This window comes from Tachyglossus aculeatus, chromosome 1 (genome assembly GCF_015852505.1).
Source record: "Tachyglossus aculeatus isolate mTacAcu1 chromosome 1, mTacAcu1.pri, whole genome shotgun sequence".
NCBI classification, from domain to species: domain Eukaryota; kingdom Metazoa; phylum Chordata; class Mammalia; order Monotremata; family Tachyglossidae; genus Tachyglossus; species Tachyglossus aculeatus.
The window spans coordinates 81,192,070-81,213,849 of record NC_052066.1 but is presented as its reverse complement, the minus strand read 5'-3'; the positions used below and the strand labels follow the sequence as shown (position 1 = coordinate 81,213,849).

The 21,780-nt window shown below is 40.7% G+C and overlaps 1 protein-coding gene across 2 annotated transcripts; it reads left to right on the top strand.

Moving 5' to 3' along the window:
- Positions 1-1,856: 1,856 nt before the first annotated feature.
- On the top strand, positions 1,857-21,254 carry ADIPOQ (adiponectin, C1Q and collagen domain containing). Of its 2 annotated transcripts, none has more exons than XM_038746592.1 (3): positions 1,857-1,955; positions 17,329-17,559; positions 20,198-21,254. In XM_038746592.1, the coding sequence occupies exons 2-3, from the start codon at positions 17,337-17,339 to the stop codon at positions 20,722-20,724; spliced, it is 750 nt and encodes a 249-aa protein (XP_038602520.1). In that variant the 5' UTR covers positions 1,857-1,955; positions 17,329-17,336; the 3' UTR covers positions 20,725-21,254. The 2 variants fall into 2 exon arrangements, with proteins under 2 accessions (XP_038602520.1, XP_038602529.1); XM_038746601.1 differs by lacking the exon at positions 1,857-1,955 and adding an exon at positions 15,625-15,699.
- The last annotated feature ends 526 nt before the right edge of the window (positions 21,255-21,780 follow it).

Below are 21,780 nucleotides of genomic sequence, written 5' to 3'. Positions count from 1 at the left end.
GCCATAGTCTTATGATCGTTACTGGCCTTCCAGTTCGCCAATGATCCCCACCTTCCGACATCTTAATCTATCAAGAAAAAAACGATTCCAGGCTACAGACTCACCCTCTCTAAAGATAATACAGTAGTCAAGCCAACTGCTTCTGCACATGATTTTGCCTTCACCTTCCTGACATTTCTGATGTAATGTGCTACCTCTAATTTGGTTGAGTGATTCTGCTCATCACCAGGCAGATTGGAGAGTGTTTCAAGTATATTCTCATCATGGATCCAAATATAGCTGTCATACTTTACTCCATTGGATGGTTTGTTGAGTTAAAGAACTACAATCTCTGTAGATCTGTAAGTCAAATGTCTGAGGAAATGAAATAAATATGAACATCTAAGAAATTCATAAAATTATATGTATATTTCTGTCTTCTCAGATACATAAAGTTGACAAATTTTCTCTTCTGGATATGTGGAAATCGTTACAAATTTATTGGTAGCCCTTTGATGGAGTTATGTTGTTTAATTCATCAGCAATGTGCAGTTTAAGGAGTGACTTCAAACATGAGGACAACATGTAATTTGAAAAAATAATTTCAAAGGATGAATGATACCATATGTATAATGCCCTAAGAACAGAAGTAGTCCACTAAATGGCTCACAAATGTGCAATGTGGAGTTTTTTCATCTTCACAGTTGGTTTCTGGTTCTATTTCTATGTAATGTTATCCGAAGCCAAGCACTCACGTGAGCTTTCTCTTCCACTTATCCATTTTCTTCTTCCATTCTACTCCCACCTGCACTCCCCATTAATCTCAAGACAACCGATTAACTGTGCTTTGCTGTCATTTCTCCTCTCACCAACCTCTTGCTCAAATCCTCCATATCTGTCTTAAACGCCCTTCTCCCTGCCCCCTCACATACCTTCAAATAGTACAACCTACAACCCTCCCCATCTCCAAAGCCTTCCTGAAATCACATCTCTTCCAGGAAGCCTTCCCTGATTGTCTATGAGGGCAGGAAGCATGGTCTATTACTATCATTATATTTTCCCATGTGCTTAGTACAGTGCTTGATAAATGATAAGTAATAAATATCATTGACTAACTCAGAACTGTATATGAAGGAGAATGTACGGGCAGTGTGGCTTAGTGGACAGAGCAAAGGCCCGGGATTCAGAGGACTTCGGTTCTATTCCCGGCTCCACCACTTGTCTGCTGTGTGACCTTGGCCAAGTCACTTAACTTCTCTATGTCTCAGTTACCTCATCTGTAAAACGGGGATTAAGACTGTGATCCCCATATGGGACAGGGACTGTGTCCAACCTGATTACCTTGCATCAACCCCAGTACTTAGAACAGTGCCTGGCTCATAGGAAGTGCTTAACAATCATCATTAAAAATAACAACAAAAAAAACCCTCAAAAAATGTAGATCGAGGCATGTTCTCTAGGGAAGAGGAATTCCACTTCCTTGGCTTTTAACAAGAGAATCTGTCACATTCACTCTTGTTGATTTTGTATTTTTAAAAAGTTGGTGAAACACTAGAGTTCATGAGGTAATGATAATAAAAACTGAAAATTAGCATTGAAACCCAGAAAACACACAGTATTCTCTATGATTTACAGTAAATTATTGCAAAAACAATTATATGGGCTGAATGCTTGCCAGCCACACTTTTCACAACTTCAGTTTGGCTTAAAACATTTTTATTCTTTTGTCCAAGCATTGCACAACTGTCTCCTAGTGATGAGGATGAAGAAAAGTGACTTGAAACCTAGATGGGAGCAAGAAAACTGATTGGAAATCCCAGGATTTAAATAAGCGGGGCCCTTAGCAAATAGAAGGGAAAGATTTTAACTGACAGTTCCACATGGCCCTTCATGCCACTGCTCTGGAGGCCTGACTCTTCTCTCCTCTGCATTTCTAAAGTGACAGCAGTGATTCAGGGAGGACAGCAGAACAGCTGGTAAGAACATTTCTGTTACAGCTTTGGGTTTTGTTTTGTTTTTTTTTTTTCCCTTGAGACTAAATCATTCAAGTAGATTGTCATGTTCTAGGAAGCCTTTACCAAGCAATAACTTAGCTCAAAAAGTGATAGCTTCTGTTTTTTTCCCAAGCCGCTAGTCTTAGCAATAGAAACAGAAGCACAGAGGTTTTGAATTTGCTTAATAAGACCCTGGAAAGTTCGGAGGCATTCAGAGAGCTACAAATCATCCAATTCAGATGATCAACATACTCAATTCCTTCTAAAATGACGCATTTCAAGTCTGTCAAGGGAAAGAGAAAGTTATGTCCGGGTATAATGTCCCCAAAATGCATTTAGTTGGCTCCAGTTAGTTCTAGCTTTAAAAGGGCTAGAGCAATCTAAAATCATTATTGTCACTTCATATTAATGTTCAACCTGATTCTCCCATTCCCTGCATCTGTATGTCCCATGAAGTTAGTAGAAAGTAGGCATATGTGTGGAACAGTGAATTAATTTATTAATTGGGCTGGAGAACCATACCAAGAAAGTCTTCATTAGACGGTATAGCAATATTTTAATTTAAACTCTCTTAAAAGATGCATCATTTATTTAGATCCAGTTAGAATTAATTCTTCCCTGCCAAGATGGGTTCAGGGGGGTGAACAGTTCATATTTAATGAAAATTCTCTTCATTATTGGAATGGTTTAGCCCTATTCTGGTTGGTATTTATAAGAAAGAAAAAAGAGAACTAGATAAGAAAACCTAGTATGATGAAAACAAATTAAGTCCAGTGTAAGACTGAGCCTCAGACTCTTTCTTTTGACTCTGATACAATATGTTCAAGACAAAAGAACCATTTGGAATGGAAAGGCATATCTGAAAATGTTCTCCCTGGGAAGTGGCTGGGTTTCAATGGTAGAGAGTGGATGTAGTCTGATAAATGGAGGATATTTTTGAATGCAAATACTACATCACTAGGTTTAAAACCCAATATTCATACAGAATGCCAACTCAGAGATGAAACTTCTTTTCTCAGTATGCTTTGGCACATGTTAGTTGGCTAAGAGACATTCCATAGAAACTTGAAAAACTGTTCAAAATAGGCAGAATCTAGATTTCTAAGGTCCCATCTCAAATACTACTTGATATTCAATGTGCTCACTGAGGTAAACCTATTTACATTATGCTCCATTTCCTGTCTCTATCAAAGGGGAAAGAGTCCTTGAGTTAAATTTTGTTAATATTTAAATTCTCATTAGGCATAGCTTTAAAAATACAAACCATTGGAGATGCATTATGTATAAGAAGTCAGGATTTAGAAAGCAGTCCATCAACAAACTCTGCCCCCAATTTAAAAATAAGAATCCATGGCACTGCAATGTTTATAAAAACATAATCTCATCTGTAACTATTTCCTGAACAGTCAAACGTTCACTTCCTCATAAAGGTCTTGATATCTTTAAATAAAAGGTGGCATACAAAATGGAATATTCTTAGGAGGATATATTTTGAATCTAAATTTTTCTCTTTTCCTTTCCTGCTTTTACACTTGGCAACACTCTCATACGTTTTCTTTCACAAAAACTAAGCTAAGCGCCAAGTGTCCAATTTCTGATTTCACAATATACCATTTGGAAATATTTTGTCAGTGTCAGATGCAGGCAGTGTTATTTGAAATGAGTTTTAAGTCAACATTGACAACATTATCATCATAAAATGAAAATGTTTTCCCAAGGTGTGATTTTCTTAGTATTTTCCCCTATTTTGAAGAATGAGCGAATCCAGGTAAATATGGTAAAGTTGTCAAAATGGAGTGGAGTGGTGATTTGGGCGTGTCTAGTACACCTTTGCCCCAAGCAGTCACATAAGAAACTTTAAACATCCATTTATACAACAAAATTTTACACTGTTCTTTTGTGTGAGGACTAGCTCGGCTCTTTATTCTTAGTCTAACATAAGAAACATTTTTCCCTTTCTAGAGCTGATGGTTCTACAACTGGGGGCAATGTAGTACCCTCTGGACTGTGAAGTCATGTAGGTAGGGAACATCCCTACCAAATCTGTTGTATTATACTCTCCAAAGGGCTTAATTCAGAGAGTACTCTGCACACAGAAAGTGCTCAATAATTAGCATTGATTGATAGATTCATTCATTCAGTCATATTTATTGAGCACTTACTGTGTGTAGAGCACTGTACTAAATGCTTGGGAAGTATTGACTGATGGATGCTTTATTTTATTGAAAAATGTGTCAATTCTTCTGTACTAATATTTTAACCTTTTAAATAGCAAGCTGATTAAGACGCTTTCTGCTTATCATTTACCTAATATCATAAGCCATTTTAGATATTTTTTAGTTATGTTGTTCAGATTTGGCTTCTATGGCTTCTTAGAGGAGATACAATTTTAATAAGGCATCGAAAAGTGGTGGTCTGTTGGATATGAAGGAGAAAGGAGCTCCAGCCCTGATAGAGGATTTCTTTATGGTATTAGTTAAATGTTTACTATGTGCCAGGCACTGTATTAAGTGCTAGAGAAGATATAAGCTAATCAGGTTAGACTCGGTTCCTGACCTGCTTAGGGCTCACAGTCTTAATCCCCATTTTACAGGTGAGGTAACTGAGGTACAGAGAAGTTAAATGATTTGCCCAAAGTCACACAGCCAGCAAGTGGTGAAGCCGGGATTAGAATCCAAGTCCCAGATCAGGAGGATGTGTGCAAAGGGGTCGCAAGAGACAACAGAGATGAGTTCAAAGTATCAGGAGTTTCTGCTTGATGCAGAGATGGATGGGCAGCCACTGGAGGTTTTGAGGAATGGGGAGATGAGAAAAAAAGGCTTTTTTTTGTTTTTGTTTTTGTTTTAGAAAAACAATCAGGGTAGCAGAGTGAAGTATTAACTGGAGTGGAAAGAGACAAGAGGGAGGGAGGCTAATGCAATAATAATAATTATGGCATTTGTTAAGCACTTTTCATTCATTCATTCATTCAATCGTATTTATTGAGCACTTACTGTGTGCAGAGCACTGTTCTAAGCGCTTGGAAAGTACAAGTTTGCAACATATAGAGATGGTCCCTACCCAGTAGCGGGCTCACAGTCTAGAAGGGGGAGACAGACAACAAAACAAAACATATTAACAAAATAAAATAAATAGAATAAATACGTACAAGTAAAATAGAGTAATAAATCTTTACAAACATATATACATATATACAGGTGCTGTGGGGAGGGGAAGGAGGTAAGGCGGGGGGATGGGGAGGAGAAGGAGGGGGAGAGGAAGGAGGGGGCTCAGTCTGGGAAGGCCTCCTGGAGGAGGTGAGCTCTCAGTAGGGCACTTACTATGTGCCAAGCACTGGGGTAGATACAACCAGGTCGTGTTGGACTTGCTGTCCCATGTGGGGCTCACAGTCTCAATTCCCATTTTACAGATGAGGGTATGGAGGGCCAGAGAAGTAAAGTGACTTGCCCCAGGTCACACAGCAGACAGATGGCAGAGCTAGGATTAGAACTCATAACCTTCAGACTCCCAGGTTCGTGCTCTATTCACTACGCCCTGCTGCTTCTCCAGCCTGATATGATAAATGCCTGGATCAGCATGGTTAGCAGTTTGGGGGGAGAGGAGGGAAGGAGCGGATTTTCGAAATGTGGTGAAGGTGAATTGCATGAGTAATTCAGGAATAATAATAATAATAATGTTGGTATTTGTTAAGCACTTACTCTGTGCAAAGCACTGTTCTAAGCGTTGGGGTAGATACAAGGTAATCAGGTTGTCCCATGAGGGGCTCACAGTCTTCATCCCGATTTTACAGATGAGGGAACTGAGGCCCAGAGAAGTGAAGTGACTTGCCCAAAGTCACACAGCTGACAATTGGCAAAGCCGGTATTCAAACCCACAACCTCTGACTCCAAAGCCCGTGCTCTTTCCACTGAGCCACGCTGCTTCCCCTAGCAGGAAAAGGCAGGTATCTTGCTTTTCAAGATAGAACCCTATTTTATTTCTGTAGCCTTACCTTCCGCAAAGTACCAAATGCCTGAGTTGCATAAATAATGGACAGGAACAGCTCTTCACATAATGGATTAGGCCAAACAATGGAATTATCATTTCAAAGGCAGCCCTTAAGCATTTTAAACGAAAACAAAGAATACATCATTCATAATTTAAGATCTTATTTCAAGATATTATTTATTTCAAGATAAAGTAGCATCTTTGCATGCAGACAGGTCATTCAGGCAATAAACAGTGAGGGGAGCATCCACAAAATGTGGGACTGGATTGAAACCAAAAATGTAACTGTGAGAAGCAGCTTGGTCTAGTGGAAAGGGGAGGGTCCTGGGAGTCAGAGGACCTGGAGTCTAATCCCCGCTCTGACACTTTTCTGCTCTGTGACCTTGAGAAAGTCACACCTTCTCTGTGCCTCAGTTTTCTCATCTGTAAAATGTGCAGTCAATGCTTGCTCATTGTCCTACTTGGACTGTGAGCTCCCTGTGGGACAGGGGCCGTGTCTGACCTGATTCTCTTGTATCAACCCCAGTGTTTAGTACAGTATTATTATTATTACCCATACGTCCCTCAAATCCCTTTGAAGGCATGTTATTTTGTTCCTGATCTGTAAGTGAAAGGAGGACCTGCCTTCAAGCGCTTAGTACAGTGGTAATATGATTGAATGAGTGTTGGGTAGGGACTGTCTCTATAAGTTGCCCACTTGTCTTTCCCAAACACTTAGTCCAGTGCTCTGCACACAGTAAGTGCTCAATAAATATGATTGAGTGAATGTTGGGTAGAGGCTGTTTCTATATGTTACCCACTTGGACTTCCCACGTGCTTAGTACAGTGCCTTGCACACAGTAAGTGCTCAGTAAATATGATTGAAAGAATGTTGGGTAGGGACCGTCTCTATACGTTGCCAACTTGTACTTCCCAAGCGCTTAGTACAGTGCTCTTCGCTCAATAAATATGATTGAGTGAATGTTGGGTAAGGGCCGTCTCTATATGTTGCCCACTTGTACTTCCCAAGTGCTTAGTACAGTGCTCTGCACACAGTAAGCGCTCAATAAATATGATTGAATGAATGTTGGGTAGGGACCATCTCTATATGTTGCCCACTTGTACTTCCCAAGCGCTTAGTACAGTGCTCTGCCCGCAGTAAGCGCTCAATAAATACGATGGAATGAATGAATGAATATCCAGTATTTCTCTGCTCTGTGTGTGTGTCTGTTTTTGTGCGCAGATGTTGGAGAGGAGGGACATGGCAATTAATACAAGAACAGGGTTAGGAATATTCCACTCATGAAAAAGGCTCTTAAAAACCAAGTAACAGCTCTTTCAAATCTGGAATTCTTTTGGTTTTACTTGCCATCTCACTTAGCTTGGCCAAGAAATAAAGGCTCTGAAACTAACTCTCTCAGATGCTGTTGGTTTCCAAAGCCAAGCTACCACATGGCCGGTTGAAGACTGATCTGTTTAGCCTAGGGGTCTGGGACCTTAGTTTCATCATTGCCCCAAGAAAATGTTCCAAGAATACAGTTCTCTACAGTTAGTATTGTTAAAACCCTGGCAGACCTGATCCAGGATCTGCCAAACTCAATCTTAAGCAGCTGTTGACCGACAAAGAAGGCCAACTGGGTCATTAGTTTTCTGACCAGGTTATAACAGAAAGGGAGGCAGTGGTTCTGAGGAATTCCTTGGACTGCTCTTGGGAACTCAGCCTAGCCTGACATCTAATGAGGCAGAGTTTTTCAGAATCGGAGATATATTCCCACTCCTGTGGCCCAAATGGAAGAACAGTTCTGCCACTTGCCGTCTGTCACTTATGAATATATCTGTCACTTACGTCCATATCTGTATATATCTGTAATTTATTTATTTATATTAATGTTTGTCTCCCTCTCTAGACTCTGAGCTCTTTGTGGGCAGGAATGTTTCCATTCGATGTTATAGTGTACTCTCCCGATTGCTTAGCACAGTGCTTTGGACACAGTAAGCATTCAATACGATTGAATGAATGAACAAACTTGCTGACTATATGACTTTGGACAAGTCATTTGACTACCCTGTGACTCAGTTCCTTCTCTGTGAAATGGGGGTGAAATGCCTGTTCTATTTCCCCTTTGAATTTGAGCCCTTTGTGTGACAGGGATTGGGTCTGACCTATTACACTGTATCTAGCCCAGCACTTCACCCAGTTCTTTGCAGTTCTTGGCTTATTGTAGACAATAAATATCACAGTTATTAATATTATTATTAACAGATGGAGAGCTATGCCTAGCTGTTAGTGGATGAGAGAAAGGAATGAAAGATCTGGCACCATTCTTCCTTCTAATCATTCAGATCTCAGCCTGGAGGCTTACTGCAGTTTATATAAAAAACCCCAAAAAACAGGCAGAAGATAATTTTTCAGACTAAAATATGCTCTTTACGAATCAGAACCCTTTAAGTTGTCAGACTCAGGATTGACCCTTATGTCACTGTCTTGTGCCATTTTCCTGGAAAGGCCGAACAGAAGGGGATGCATAATTACTCTATATTTAAGCACTAGTTCTACTTCCCCAACAGGCACAAGGAGTGAGCCAAGCCAGGCTGCTGCCTATGTCCAGTTTTCACCAAACTGACATCTGGAAACCCTCCACTTATGTTTTGAATATACACTATCTATCTTGAAGCTTTGTATAGGTCATGTAAAATGGTTTTCACTCAAGGGGACTGGTATCTATTGCATCTATTTATTTGATTCATTTCCTCAGTGGCCCTGTGAGGTGGTTATGTGGCATTTTCAAGCAGGAAAACTAAATGGTCCAGATCCTAACCAGCAAATTAACGGTAGAGTTAGAACAGGCCCCGGAGCAGATTCCGTTCCAAAGTAGTTATTAAAATGTGAGATCGACATGGGCAGCTGATTTGTTTCTAGGAAAACATCTAAAGGAAAGTAATCCACTGAGGTTTGTTATTTTTCTGATTTTTACATACCTCTAACTGTATGCTGTACTCATCTCACCTTCTTCTGACACAAAGCCCTCACTGCTGACTGGATGCCATGGGACTCTCTCCCCAATCCCAAAAGTACTTTTTCTTAGCCCTCCCCACATTTCAAAGCTCTCCTAAAATTCCTCAAACATTTGAGGATTAATTTCCATCCTGCCAACCAAGGGAAGGGCTTACAGAGAAGCAGCCTAGCATAGTAGATAGAGCACGGGCTTGGGAGTCAGAAGGTCATGGGTTCTAATCCTGCTCCTCCACTTGTCTGCTGTGTGACCTTGTGCAAGTCACTTCACTTCTCTGTGCCTCAGTGACCTCATCTGTAAAAAGAGGACTGAGACTGTGAATCCCACGAGGGACAGGAACTGGGGCCAACCCAATTTGTTTGAATCCACCCCAGCACTTAGTACAGTACCTGCCATATAGTAAATGCTTAAATACCATTATTATTATTATTACTAATTCTAAACTTCCTCAGAACTTGCGTATCTATGTATCTCAAATTGAGTATAGAGTAGAGAAGCAGTGTGGCTCAGTGGAAAGAGCCTGGGCTTTGGAGTCAGAGGTCATGGGTTCAAATCTTGGCTCTTCCAGCTGTCAGCTGTGTGACTTTGAGCAAGTCACTTAACTTTTCTGGGCCTCAGTCCCCTCATCTGTAAAATGGGGATTAAAGACTGTGAGCCCCCCATGAGACAACCTGATCACCTTGTAACCTCCCCAGCACTTAGAACAGTGCTTTGTACATAGTAAGCATTTAACAAATGCCATTATTATTATTAGATTACTTATTAAGATTGTCCTACCACTAAATCAATAAATGGTATTTATTGAGCGCTTACTATAGGCAGAGCCCTGTACTAAGCACTTCATATTTTTATGGCTGTTCCCCATCAGATGGCTTGTCCTTGTGGGAGGAGATTATGTTTGTGATTCTGTTGCACTCTCCCAGTAATCAGTACAGGGCATTGCATGCAGTTGATGTTCAGTGTATACCCTGATCTCTGCTCCTGTGACTCACAGAAGGAGCCCAAAAAATACAAATGCAGAAGGAACAATACAAGTAGTGTGACAGCATTAAAGACAATCTAAAAAATGAATGAATTAATCAATGAATAAATTGTATTTATTTAGTGCTTACTCTTTACAAAACACTGTCTTAAGTGCTTGGGAAAGTTCAATAGAGTTGGTAAAAACAATCCATACCATCAAGGGGCTTACAGTCTAGTGGAAGAGACAGACATTAACAGATTTATAGGCAGGGGAAGCAACACAGTATAAAGATAGGTACAGAAATGCAATGGGGCTGGGGTGGGGTGAATGTCAAAGTATTTTGGGTGAATGGGCCCAAGAGCATAGGTGATATAGAAGGGAAGGTGATGAAGGTGGGGAAAATAGAAGTTAGTAAGAGAAAACGTCTTGGAGGAGGTATAATTTAGTAGGGTTTTGAGGGTGGGGAAGGTGGTGGTCTGTTAGATATCAAGGGGGAGGGAGTTCCAGGTAAGAAGGTGGGCATGAAAGACAGGGTTGATGGTGAGAAAGACAAGATTGAAGCACAGTAAGTAGGTTGGTGTTAGAAGAGTGAAGTGTGCTGGCTTGTTGGGTAGGAAAGGAGTGAGGTAAGGAAGGATGAATAGACCTGATTGGGTACCATAAAGCCATTGGTGAAGAGTTTCTGTTTGAAGCAGAAGTGGATGGGCAACTATCGGAGGTTTTTGAGGAGGGGAGGCATGTATGGAGATTAATTTTTAGAAAATCATACAGGTAATACAGTGAAGTATGGACTGGAGAGGGGAGAGGCTGCAGGCAGGGAGGTCAGTGACGAGGCTGTTGCAAGAGTAGAATGGGAGATACGATAAGTTCTTGGATCAGCATGGTAGCAGTTTGGGTGGAGAGAAACGGATGGATTTCAGGTAGTTTGATAGGATTTGCTGACAGAGAACATGTGGGCTGAACGAGAGAGGTAAAGAGAGGATAATACCAAGGTTATGGGCTTGTAAAATAGAGGATAGTCATTTTGTCAGCAGGAGGAGAGGGTTTGGGTAGAAAGATGAGTTCTGTTTCAGACATGTAAGTTTGAGGTTTTGGAGAAACACCCAAGTAGTGATATCCTGAAAGCAGGAGGAAATATAAGATTGCAGAAAAGGAGAGAGGTTAGGACTGAAAGAGAGGTTGTAAATCAGTCAGTCAATCATATTTATTGAGTGCTTAATATATGCAGAGCACTGTACTAAGCACTTGGGAAAGTATGATAAAACAGAATTAGCAGACACATTCCCTGCCCATGGTAGTTGAAGCTGTGGAAGAGAATGAGTTCTCCAAGGGAGTGGTGTAGATAGAGAATAGAAGGGGACCCAGAACTGAACCTTGAGGAACCCCCACAGTTAGGAGATGGGAGTCAGAGGAGAATCCGATCAAAGAGTCTTAGAAGCAGCCAGAGAATTAGGAGGAGAACCACGAGAGAATGGTGTCAGTGAAATCAAGTTTGGTTAGCATTTCCAGGAGAAGGGGGCAGTCCACGGTGTTGAAGGTAGCCGAGAGGTATAAGAGTTTTAGAATGGAATAGAGTTTTTTGGATTTGGCAGGAAGTCATTGGTGATCTTGTAGAGAGCGGGTGCAGTGAACTGAAAGGGGCAGAAGCCACACTGTAGGAGTTTCTGGAGAGAGTTGGACACATCCCCTGCCCACAATGAGCTTACATCCAAATCCTGTTCTCCCCTTGTTTTTCCCATCACTGAAGACAATACCACTATCCTCCCTAATTCACAAGCCCATGCCCTTGACATTATCTTCAATTCCTCTCTCTCATTCCACACACATATTCAATCTGTCAATCAATCAATCAATCGTATTTATTGAGCGCTTACTATGTGCAGAGCACTGTACTAAGCGCTTGGGAAGTACAAATTGGCAGCACATAGAGACAGTCCCTACCCAACAGTGGGCTCACAGTCTAAAAGGGGGAGACAGAGAACAGAACCAAACATACCAACATACATACAACAAACATACCAAGCGCTTAGTACAGTGCTCTGCACATAGTAAGCGCTCAATAAATACGATTGATTGATTGATACCAACAAAATAAAATAAATAGGATAGAAATGTACAAGTAAAATAAATAAATAAATAAATAAATAAATAGAGTAATAAATATGTATATAAATGTATGTATATATGTATGTATATATACATATGCATATATAAATGTATGTATATATAAATCTGTCGCCAAATCCTGTCAGTTCTTCCTTCATGACATTGCTAAAATCCACTGTTTCCTCTCCATCCAAACTGCTTCCATGGTGATCCAGGTACTTATCCCATCCCACCTTAACTACTGCATCTGTCTCCTCACTGACCTCCCTGCCTCCTGCCTCTTCCCACTCCAGTCCACACTTCATTATGCTGCAAGGATTGTTTCTCAACAAAAACATTCACTCCATGTCTCCCCACTCCTCAAGAACCTCCAGTGATTGCCCATCTACCTCCACATCAAACAGAAACTCCTTACTATAGGCTTTAAAGAAAATAATGGCATTTATTAAGCACTTACTATGTGCGAAGCACTGTTCTAAGCGCTGTGAAGGTTACAAGGTGATCAGGTTGTCCCAAGGGGGGCTCACAGTCTTAATTCCCATTTTTACAGATGAGGGAACTGAGGCCTAGAGAAGTGAAGTGACTTGCTCAAAGTCACACAGCTGACAAGTAGCAGAGCTGGGATCTGAACCCATGACCTCTGACTCCAAAGCCCGTGCTCTTTCCACTGAGCCACGCTGCTCAATCAGCTCACCCCATCCTGCCTCATCTCACTGATCCCTTACAACAGCGCAGCCTTTACACTTCACTCCTCTACTCCAGTGGCAGCTTACTCACTCTGCTGCAATCTTGTTTATAACAATGGCATTTGTTAAGCTCTTACTACATGCCGAGCACTGTTCTAAGCACTGGGGTAGATACAAGGTGATCAGGTTGTCCCACGTGGGGCTCACAGTCTTCATCCCCATTTTACAGATGAGGTAACTGAGGCAAAGAGAAGTTAAGTGACTTGCCCAAAGTCACCCAGCTGATAAGTGGTGGAGCCGGGATTAGAACCCATGACCTCTGACTCCCAAGCCCAGGCTCTTTCCACTTAGTCATGCTGTTTATCTTACTGCTGACCCTTTTCCATCTCCTCCCCCGGCTTGGAAATTTCTTGCCCTCCTCATATTCCAGACCACCACACTCCACCTTCAAAGCATTACTAAGGTCGCATCTCCTCCAATATGCCTTCCCCTCTTTTCCCCGGTTTGCTCTCCCTTCTGAGTCATTCATTCATTCATTCAATTGTATTTATTGAGCGCTTTACTGTGTGCAGAGCACTGTACTAAGCGCTTGGAAAGTACAATTCAGCAACAGATAGAGACAATCCCTACCCAACAACAGGATCACAGTCTAGAAGAAGGGAGACAGACAACAAAACAGAACAAAACAAGTAGACAGGCATCATTAGCGTCGATATAAATAAATAGAATTATAGATTCATTTGTTCATTCAATCAATCATATTTACTGAGTGCTTACTGTGTGCACAGCACTGTACTAAGTGCTTGAGAAATACAAATCGGCAACATATAGAGATGGTCCCTACTCAATAACGGGCTCACAGTCTAGAAGGGGAAGACAGACAACAAAACAAAACAAGTAGACAAATGTCATTACCATCAGAATAATAGAATTATAGCTGTATACACATAATTTATACACATCATTAATAAAATAAATAAAATAATAAATATGTACATATATACACATCTGTGCACTTGGATCTGTGACATTTGGGTATATGCTTTTTGCCTCACTCCTTACTTCTAGCACTTATGTACATATTTTAAAATTATATATTATTAAATTATTTATTTATATTAATGTTGATTTCCCCTTCTAGACTGTAAGCTAGTTATGGGCAGGGAACATGCCTCCTAATTCTGTTGCGTTGTACTCTCCCAAGTGTTTAGAACAGTGCTCTGCACATAGTAATTGCTCAGTAAATGCCATTGACTGATTGGGAGAAGCAGCATGGCTCAGTGGAAAGAGCCCAGGCTTGGGAGCCAGAGGTCATGTGTTCTAATCCTAGCTCTGCCACTTGTCAGCTGTGTGAATTTGGGCAAGTCACTTCCCTACTCTGTGCCTCAGTTACCTCATCTGTAAAATGGGGATTCAGACTGTGAGCCCCATGTGGGACAAACTGATAACCTTGTATCCCCCCGCCCGCAGCTCTTAGAATACTGCTTCGTACATAGTAAGCGCTTAACAAATGCCATCATTATTATTGATTGTAACAGTTGAAACAGATGAAAATGAGTTTAGTGGGGAACTGTTAACTATATGTTCCCTTGGCCAAACATGCTCTTCCCAACAGTAGATTTGAGTATCAACTCTCCGTTTTCAATCCAGTATACTATTTGGCTTGGTTTAGGACACTGAATACTAATAATGACGGTATTTGTTAAGCACTTACTGTGTATGAAGCACTGTTCTAAGCTCTAGGGGGGATACAAGGTGATCGGGTTGTCCCACATGGGGCTCACAGTCTTAATCCCCCTTTTACAGATGAGGGAACTGAGGCACAGAGAAGTTAAGCAACTTGCCCAAAGTCACACAGTTGACAAGTGGCAGAGCCAGAATTAGAACCCATGGCCTTTGATTCCCCAACCCGGGCTCTTTCCACTGAGCCACGCTGCTTCTCAGGTAGAATACTACTGCCTGTCATTTCTGTACTTCTCCAGCAATTCATCAGCATGCTTAAGTAACTATAGGCGTAAACCAATGGTGATAGTGAACTTTAAACAGTTACCATTAGTTTCTATGAAAATGTAACTCTTGAATGATTCTGGACCAGAGAAGCACATTTGAGTGATTGATTGTCCTTTATTTAACACTGTGGTAAAAACAAACTTTTGATAGCTCCTGTAATCGATTTTTTTTTGCAATTTAAACATCATATAGCTAGCATGTATAGCAAACATAAATCATCTCAAATTTCATCCCATCTGAAATTCCCTAACACTTCAGTTCTGTATGTTTTTGTTCTTATGTAGATTGTGAGCTACATGTGGGACAGGGACTTTGTCCAAACTAGTTATCTTGACTCCATTCCAAATCTTAGTACAGTGATTAACCGATAGAATTAATTAGTAATAATAATTACTATTATTTTTCTTGCTGCTATTATTACCAGCCATGGTTTTAACAACTGTGAGTATTTTCCCCACAGTTGGCAAGGGAAATCTAGTACTCTGGAAACTAAATGCTCAGATATTTGAAGTTAGTGAACCATCATATAAAGAGGGATGCAAGGTCTACACTAGCAAGTACTTCGGAGAGTACAACGCAACAGAATTAGGAGACATGTTCCCTGCCCATAACTAGCTTACAGTCTAGAAGGGGAGACCAACATTAATATAAATAAATAATTTAATAATATATAATTTTAAAATATGTACATAAGTGCTAGGAGTAAGGAGTGGGGCAAAAAGCACATATCCAAATGTCACAGATCCAAGTGCACAAATATGTATATATGTACATATTTATTATTTTATTCATTTTATTAATGATGTGTATAAATGATGCGTATACAGCCATAGTTTTATTATTTTGAGGGTATTGACATTTGTCTACTTGTTTTGTTTTGTTTTGTTGTCTGTCTCCCCCTTCTAGACTGTGAGCCCATTATTGAGTACGGACCATCTCTATATGTTGCCGATTTGTACTGTTAGGCAAGGTCTACACTAGCAAGTCAAGTTGACAATTAAGATGATTATCCAGATAATTAAAGCAAAAAAATCCTCCCAATTATCTGGAGAGTTCAGATGAAAGCATTTATTGGTCAAAATGAACTAGTTCCACCTCACTTTGTTTGAGTTGCGTTGCTGGCCTTAGTGTTCTAAAAGAAGCTAATTGGTAAAGAATGGTGCTGGCGCTCCCAAGAGATCACCTAATTCACAAAGTTGACATCATCTCTCCTAAATAGCCGGTGGTTTGGCCTAGTTCACCTAACCCATACTCTTTATTACAGCTGCTTTCCTACCAAAAAAAAAAAAATCAAGATCTTGAAAGGAGAAGCAAGAGCGTAATCCTGATAGGTGGGCAGCCTGTTTAGCACAAATAATTCAGTCTTAAAGATCAATGTTGGTTAGGGTGGCCTATAACAGCAGTCACAAGTACTAAATAGCCCCTAGCTGACAATAATCCCCACTACCATAACCCATACAAGACCCTACTGGGGAAAGATTAGCTGAAAAGAGAATTATATAATATAAAACTGGACAAATGGCTACCATGATGTCAATAATCACACGGACCCACCAAATTAATTTTACACTGGCAAACTTTGCATTGACGCCAAATATCTCATCTTTCTCTTTCAACCCAGCCAAATACTACTACTACTACTACGACTAATAATAATAATAATAATGATAGCATGTGTTAAGCACTTACTATGTGCAAAGCACTGTTCTAAGCACTGGTGGGGATACAAGGTGATCAGGTTGTCCCACGTGGGGCTCACAGTCTTAATTTCCATTTTACAGATGAGGTAACTGAGGCTCAGAGAAGTTAACTGACATGCCCAAGGTCACACAGCAGACGTGGCGGAGCTGGGGTTAGAACCCATGAACTCTGACTCCCAAGCCCATGCTCTTTCCACTGAGCCATGCTGCTTCTCTAATAATAGCAATAATAATTATAGTATTTGTTAATTGCTTACTCTGGGCCAAGTACTGAGGTATGAGAGAATGCAATTAGATCAGATGTCCCAAATTGGGTTAGCTATCTAAGGGGAAAGGAGAACAGATATTTAACTCCCATTTTCAAGATGAGATTGAGGAACAGAGAAGTTAAGTGATATGCCCAAGGTCACACAGCAGGGAAGTGGTGAAGCCACGATTAGAATACAGGTTTTCTGACTCCCAGTCCTTTGCTCTTTCCACTAAGTCACACTGTTTTCCTGAGACTGTGCTCCCATATTATTAGCACCTCAAATTCCCCATCATCAGAAGTCATCACTTTCCCCTTTGAAAGTGAAATACAAATGCATTTATCAATCTTGGCTTTTCTTTCCCTATTTTTTTAACAGAGCTGCAGTGCCCCTTGGATTGGACAATTTCTGTATTCCAATAAATTCCTAGCAAGCATTAGTATGCTATTTTCTGATGAAATGCATAGACAGACTTGGGTGAAATGTGAGAATCATAGTTTCTTAGATCCACGTAGTTCAACATCAGAAGCTCAGGGCAAGGTTTAGAATGGTCGCTTGGTCCAAAGTTCTTGATCAGATCACCAACTAGATTATTTGGGCTTTCCATTCCGCTTGGTAAATTCTCTTCCTACCCATGGCTAATCTGTGATGTCAATTTCAGGACTCAGGATGAAAGGAGGGCCATATCGACTCCTTGGCTTTCTGCTGCTGGCAAAGTTATGTTACAGTCAGGTTGCTCCGACCGAGGAGTCTGCTGTTGATCCTCGCTTTCCCAAAGGACACTGTGCTGGCTGGATGGGGGGTGCCCCAGGACATCCAGGCCACAATGGGGCTCCGGGAAGAGATGGACGTGATGGAACAAAAGGAGAAAAGGGGGAGAAAGGAGACCCAGGTATGTGATCTCTGAAGTTGCGGGTACTCAGCACACCCTATCTATTAAGTAAGCGAAGTCCTGAAAATGAGCAAGAAAATTTCAGTACCTCAGACGAAGGTGAGCCGAAGTGGTATTTACCAGACTGCCCTGCAAATGACTGAAGCCTACAGTCAGGACGAAAAACTACATACTTGTCTGGAAATTGATATTCTGGAGAAAAATGTTTCTTGTACTTTTCCCTCAGATGAATGACTCAGGTCTCGTTGTTCATGCAGTTTGGGACAATAATTCAATGTTTCAATATTTCATATTTTAAAATATATTATATATAATATCGTAGATATAAATTATATATTATATATTATATTTTGATTATATTACATATAATCAAGACTATGTTAATGCATTCTTGATTACCTTTATGAAATTTTAATGTGCCCTTGATTACCTTTATGAGTGTAATAATAATAATAATAGTAATAATAGTGATTTTGCTAAGCACTTACTCTATGCCACGCACCGTACTAAGCCCCAGGGTTGATACAAGATAATCAGGTTGGGCAATTTTAATGTGCATCATCTTCATTAGAGGAAAAAAAAAGGAAAAATGGCCATGTTCATTTAATGGGAGTCTAATGGTATGAGTCTCAGTCAAGACTTCCATTCAAAATCCCACTGCCAACACTTTATAGAGCTTGTCTAAGAAAACTGCTCTTACCTGAAACTTGATAGGATAGAACCCTGCCCCCAAAAGTTGGTGGTTTTAAATTAATCAGGGATATTCTTATGCTCCCAATGTTTCAGTGATCTGCTTTTCAGTTGCAAGTCAACAGGTTGATCGGAGAATTCACCAAGCCCTCAAATAATAACAATAATAATGGTATTTGTTAAGCGCTTACTGTGTGCCAAGCACTCTTCTAAACACTGGAGTAGATTCAAGGTAATCTGGTTGTCCCATGTGGGGCTCACAGTCTTAATCCCTATTTTCCAGATGAGGTAACTGAGGCACAGAGAAGTGAAGTGACTTGCCCAAGGTCACACAGCAGACAAATGGTGGAGCTGGGATTAGAACCCATGACCTCTGACTCCCAAGCCCATGCTTTTATCACGAAGCCACACTACCTCTTCAAAGTAGTGGTGACTGTCAGCTACTCTGGACATCCCTCTCCCTCCCCCCTCTGCCTCTCACCGTGGCAGCAACTTGCAGTTGATAATAAGTTAAGTGACTTTCCCAAGGTCACACAGCAGATAAATGGCAGAGCTGGGATTAGACCTAGGTTATTCTGACTCGCAGGCCCGTGCTCTATCCACTAGGCCATACTGCTTCCCAATTCTCAAGGACAACCCACCCACTCCTAGCTCTGGGACAAAGCTAGAACCCCAGGTAGATGGGGCTGTTCTGGACTGTATATATATATATATATATATGTACCTGTATATGTGTATATATGTTTGTACACATTTATTACTCTATTTATTTATTTATTTTACCTGTACATATCTATTCTATTTATTTTATTTTGTTAGTATGTTTGGTTTTGTTCTCTGTCTCCCCCTTTTAGACTGTGAGCCCACTGTTGGGTAGGGACTGTCTCTATATGTTACCAACTTGTACTTCCCAAGCGCTTAGTACAGTGCTCTGCACACAGTAAGCGCTCAATAAATACGATTGATTGATTGATTGATTGTTCTGGACTGTGGAGCGGAGTGGCCCCTGACACTTGCTCAAACTGACTCAGCTCTCCTGATACTCACCACCATCACTCCCACTGCCACCCTGACCATCAAATCTCACGAAGCACGCCTTTCCTTGACCGTCTCTGAACACTTGATCTCCTTTAAAATTTTGGGACATCTGCGTGAGTTAAATCCACACTAGCTGAGGCCTCTGGGTGTTTTGGGAAACAAACCGAGAAAGTACTGAATCAGTAGCTTTGCATATGCTCAGTTGTAACGCTGCCAAAGAGATTTTTAGAAGAGTCTTAAAATCTAACCATGGCAATGCCAGATAAGCACAAGGGATTTTAGCGGTTTGAAAAAGCTGTCAAAAAACTCCCATGAAGTGTGATCCTAGTTCCATCAGAGTACTTGGTGAAACATCTTCTTCTGCCCATCTGTTCTTTCTACCATTAAGAGTGTAATAACGATAATAATAATAATGGTGGTTTTCTTAAGCACTTACTCTATGCCAAGCACTGTACTTGGCCCCGGGGTTGATCTAAGATAATCAGGTCTGGCAAATGTTCAAATATCCTTGAGGCTAAAGGCCTTGGAGGTTGAAAGAAATTAGACCAGCCCTAAAAAGCTTGGGGATAATGAGAATTAAAGAATTACATTTGGAAAAAAAAACTTCCGTGTTCATTGTTGGACAAATAGTTATCCCTTTATTAGCACCTGTTTATTTTTTGCTGCTATGTGCCAGGGTTAAAACAGTGATGTGAATTGGTCCAAATCTTATTTTGGCATGATAGTGATCAATCAGTGGTATTTATTGAGCACTTACTGTGTGCAGGACACTATACTAAACACTAGGAAGAGTACACGATTGACTGAATGAATGAATACAACAATATAAAAGACACGTTCCCTGCCCACGATGAGGTTATAGTCTAGATGGATAGGTACGTTATCCTCACGTTATCATTGTATTCTCTAGGTCTGGAAGGTTCCAAGGGTGATCCCGGTGACATAGGAGAAAAAGGGAAGGAAGGACCGAGAGGATTTCCTGGGAGCCCTGGGAAGAAAGGAGAATCTGGAGAAGGTGCCTACATTTATCGATCCGCTTTCAGCGTGGGACTGGTTTCCGGGATACCTGTCCCCAATATCCCTATCAAGTTCACCAAGATCTTCTACAATAACCAGAATCACTACGATCCAACCACCGGCAAATTCCACTGCAACCTCCCGGGGCTGTATTACTTCTCCTACCACATCACGGTGTACACAAAAGATGTTAAAGTTAGCCTGTATAAGAAGGATAAGGCAGTTATGTTCACCTTCGACCAGTTCCAGCAAAACAACGTTGATCAGGCTTCAGGTTCCGTCTTACTGCATCTAGATGTTGGAGAGGAAGTTTGGCTCCAGGTTTACGGGGAGGGAGAGCACAATGGGATCTATGCTGATAATGTCAATGATTCCACTTTCACAGGGTTCCTTCTGTATCCTGACTTGGCCCATCAGTAAATTTTGAGGCCTTACTCAAGGGAGGCAAGCAGAGGCCTAATTAAAGAGTCAGTCTCAGGGCACAGTCCTTCACATAAGTTCTGTCCTCATTGGACAAGGACTCAGGATTATTTTTCAACCATTATCAAATATGGTGATTTTTGGAAGTGAACATAGAGGTCTAGACCATGTAATCGACTGGCACCTCAGGCTTTGCATTGCCTCCATTTTAAAGGATTCTTTTTTGCAATAGCTTTGCTGTTCAAAGTTGGTAGCTCAGAGCTCAACAATAGTGGAAACCTTGGGCCCAAATGCACTAGGAGTTTAGCAGGTAGGACTTCAGCAGCTGGGAGAGCAGATCTTAGCTAATATAGCTTCTCATGTTTATCGTGCAATTAATAACCTAATATTTGCTTTCCAATTTAAATTCTTCCAGTGGTTCATGAATGTACACATATTTTCCAAGCAACACATACATTCAAAGTTATTGAAATATTTTCATATTATTTTTACAAATAAAAGTACTAACATTCACGAATAAATTTTTCCCCCTCTAATAATTGTGGTTTTTTTTCATTTCAAGGGGGTGGATAGTATTTTTTTTTTCAGGGAAAAAAGGAATCGTCTTGGCCCACTATCATAAATTCAATTTTTTTTAAGAATTCTTCAAAATAAGGATTTCTAAGGAATTAGGGATTCCTTCAAATGATTAAAATAAAATCAACCTCAGAAGTTGGTTGTTCGCATCACAGTACTGTAATAATAATTGCGGTATTTCTGCTGAGAAGCAGAATGGCTCAGTGGAAAGAGCACGGGCTTTGGAGCCAGAAGTCAGGGGTTCAAATCCCGGCTCCACCAATTGTCAGCTGTGTGACTTTGGGCAAGTCACTTAACTTCTCTGTGCCTCAGTTACCTCATCTGTAAAATGGGGATTAAGACTGTGAGCCCCTGTGGGACAATCTGATCACCTTGTAAGCTCCCCAGCGCTTAGAACAGTGCTTTGCACATAGTAAGTGCTTAATAAATGCCATTATTATTATTATTATTATTATTATTATTATTTTGTTAAGCATTCAC

Coding starts and splice junctions, on each gene's coding strand:
- ADIPOQ (XM_038746592.1), top strand. CDS start 17,337: ATGAAAGGAGGGCCATATCGACTCCTTGGCTTTCTGCTGCTGGCAAAG. Junction 17,560..20,197: donor GGGGGAGAAAGGAGACCCAG/GTATGTGATCTC, acceptor TGTATTCTCTAG/GTCTGGAAGGTTCCAAGGGT.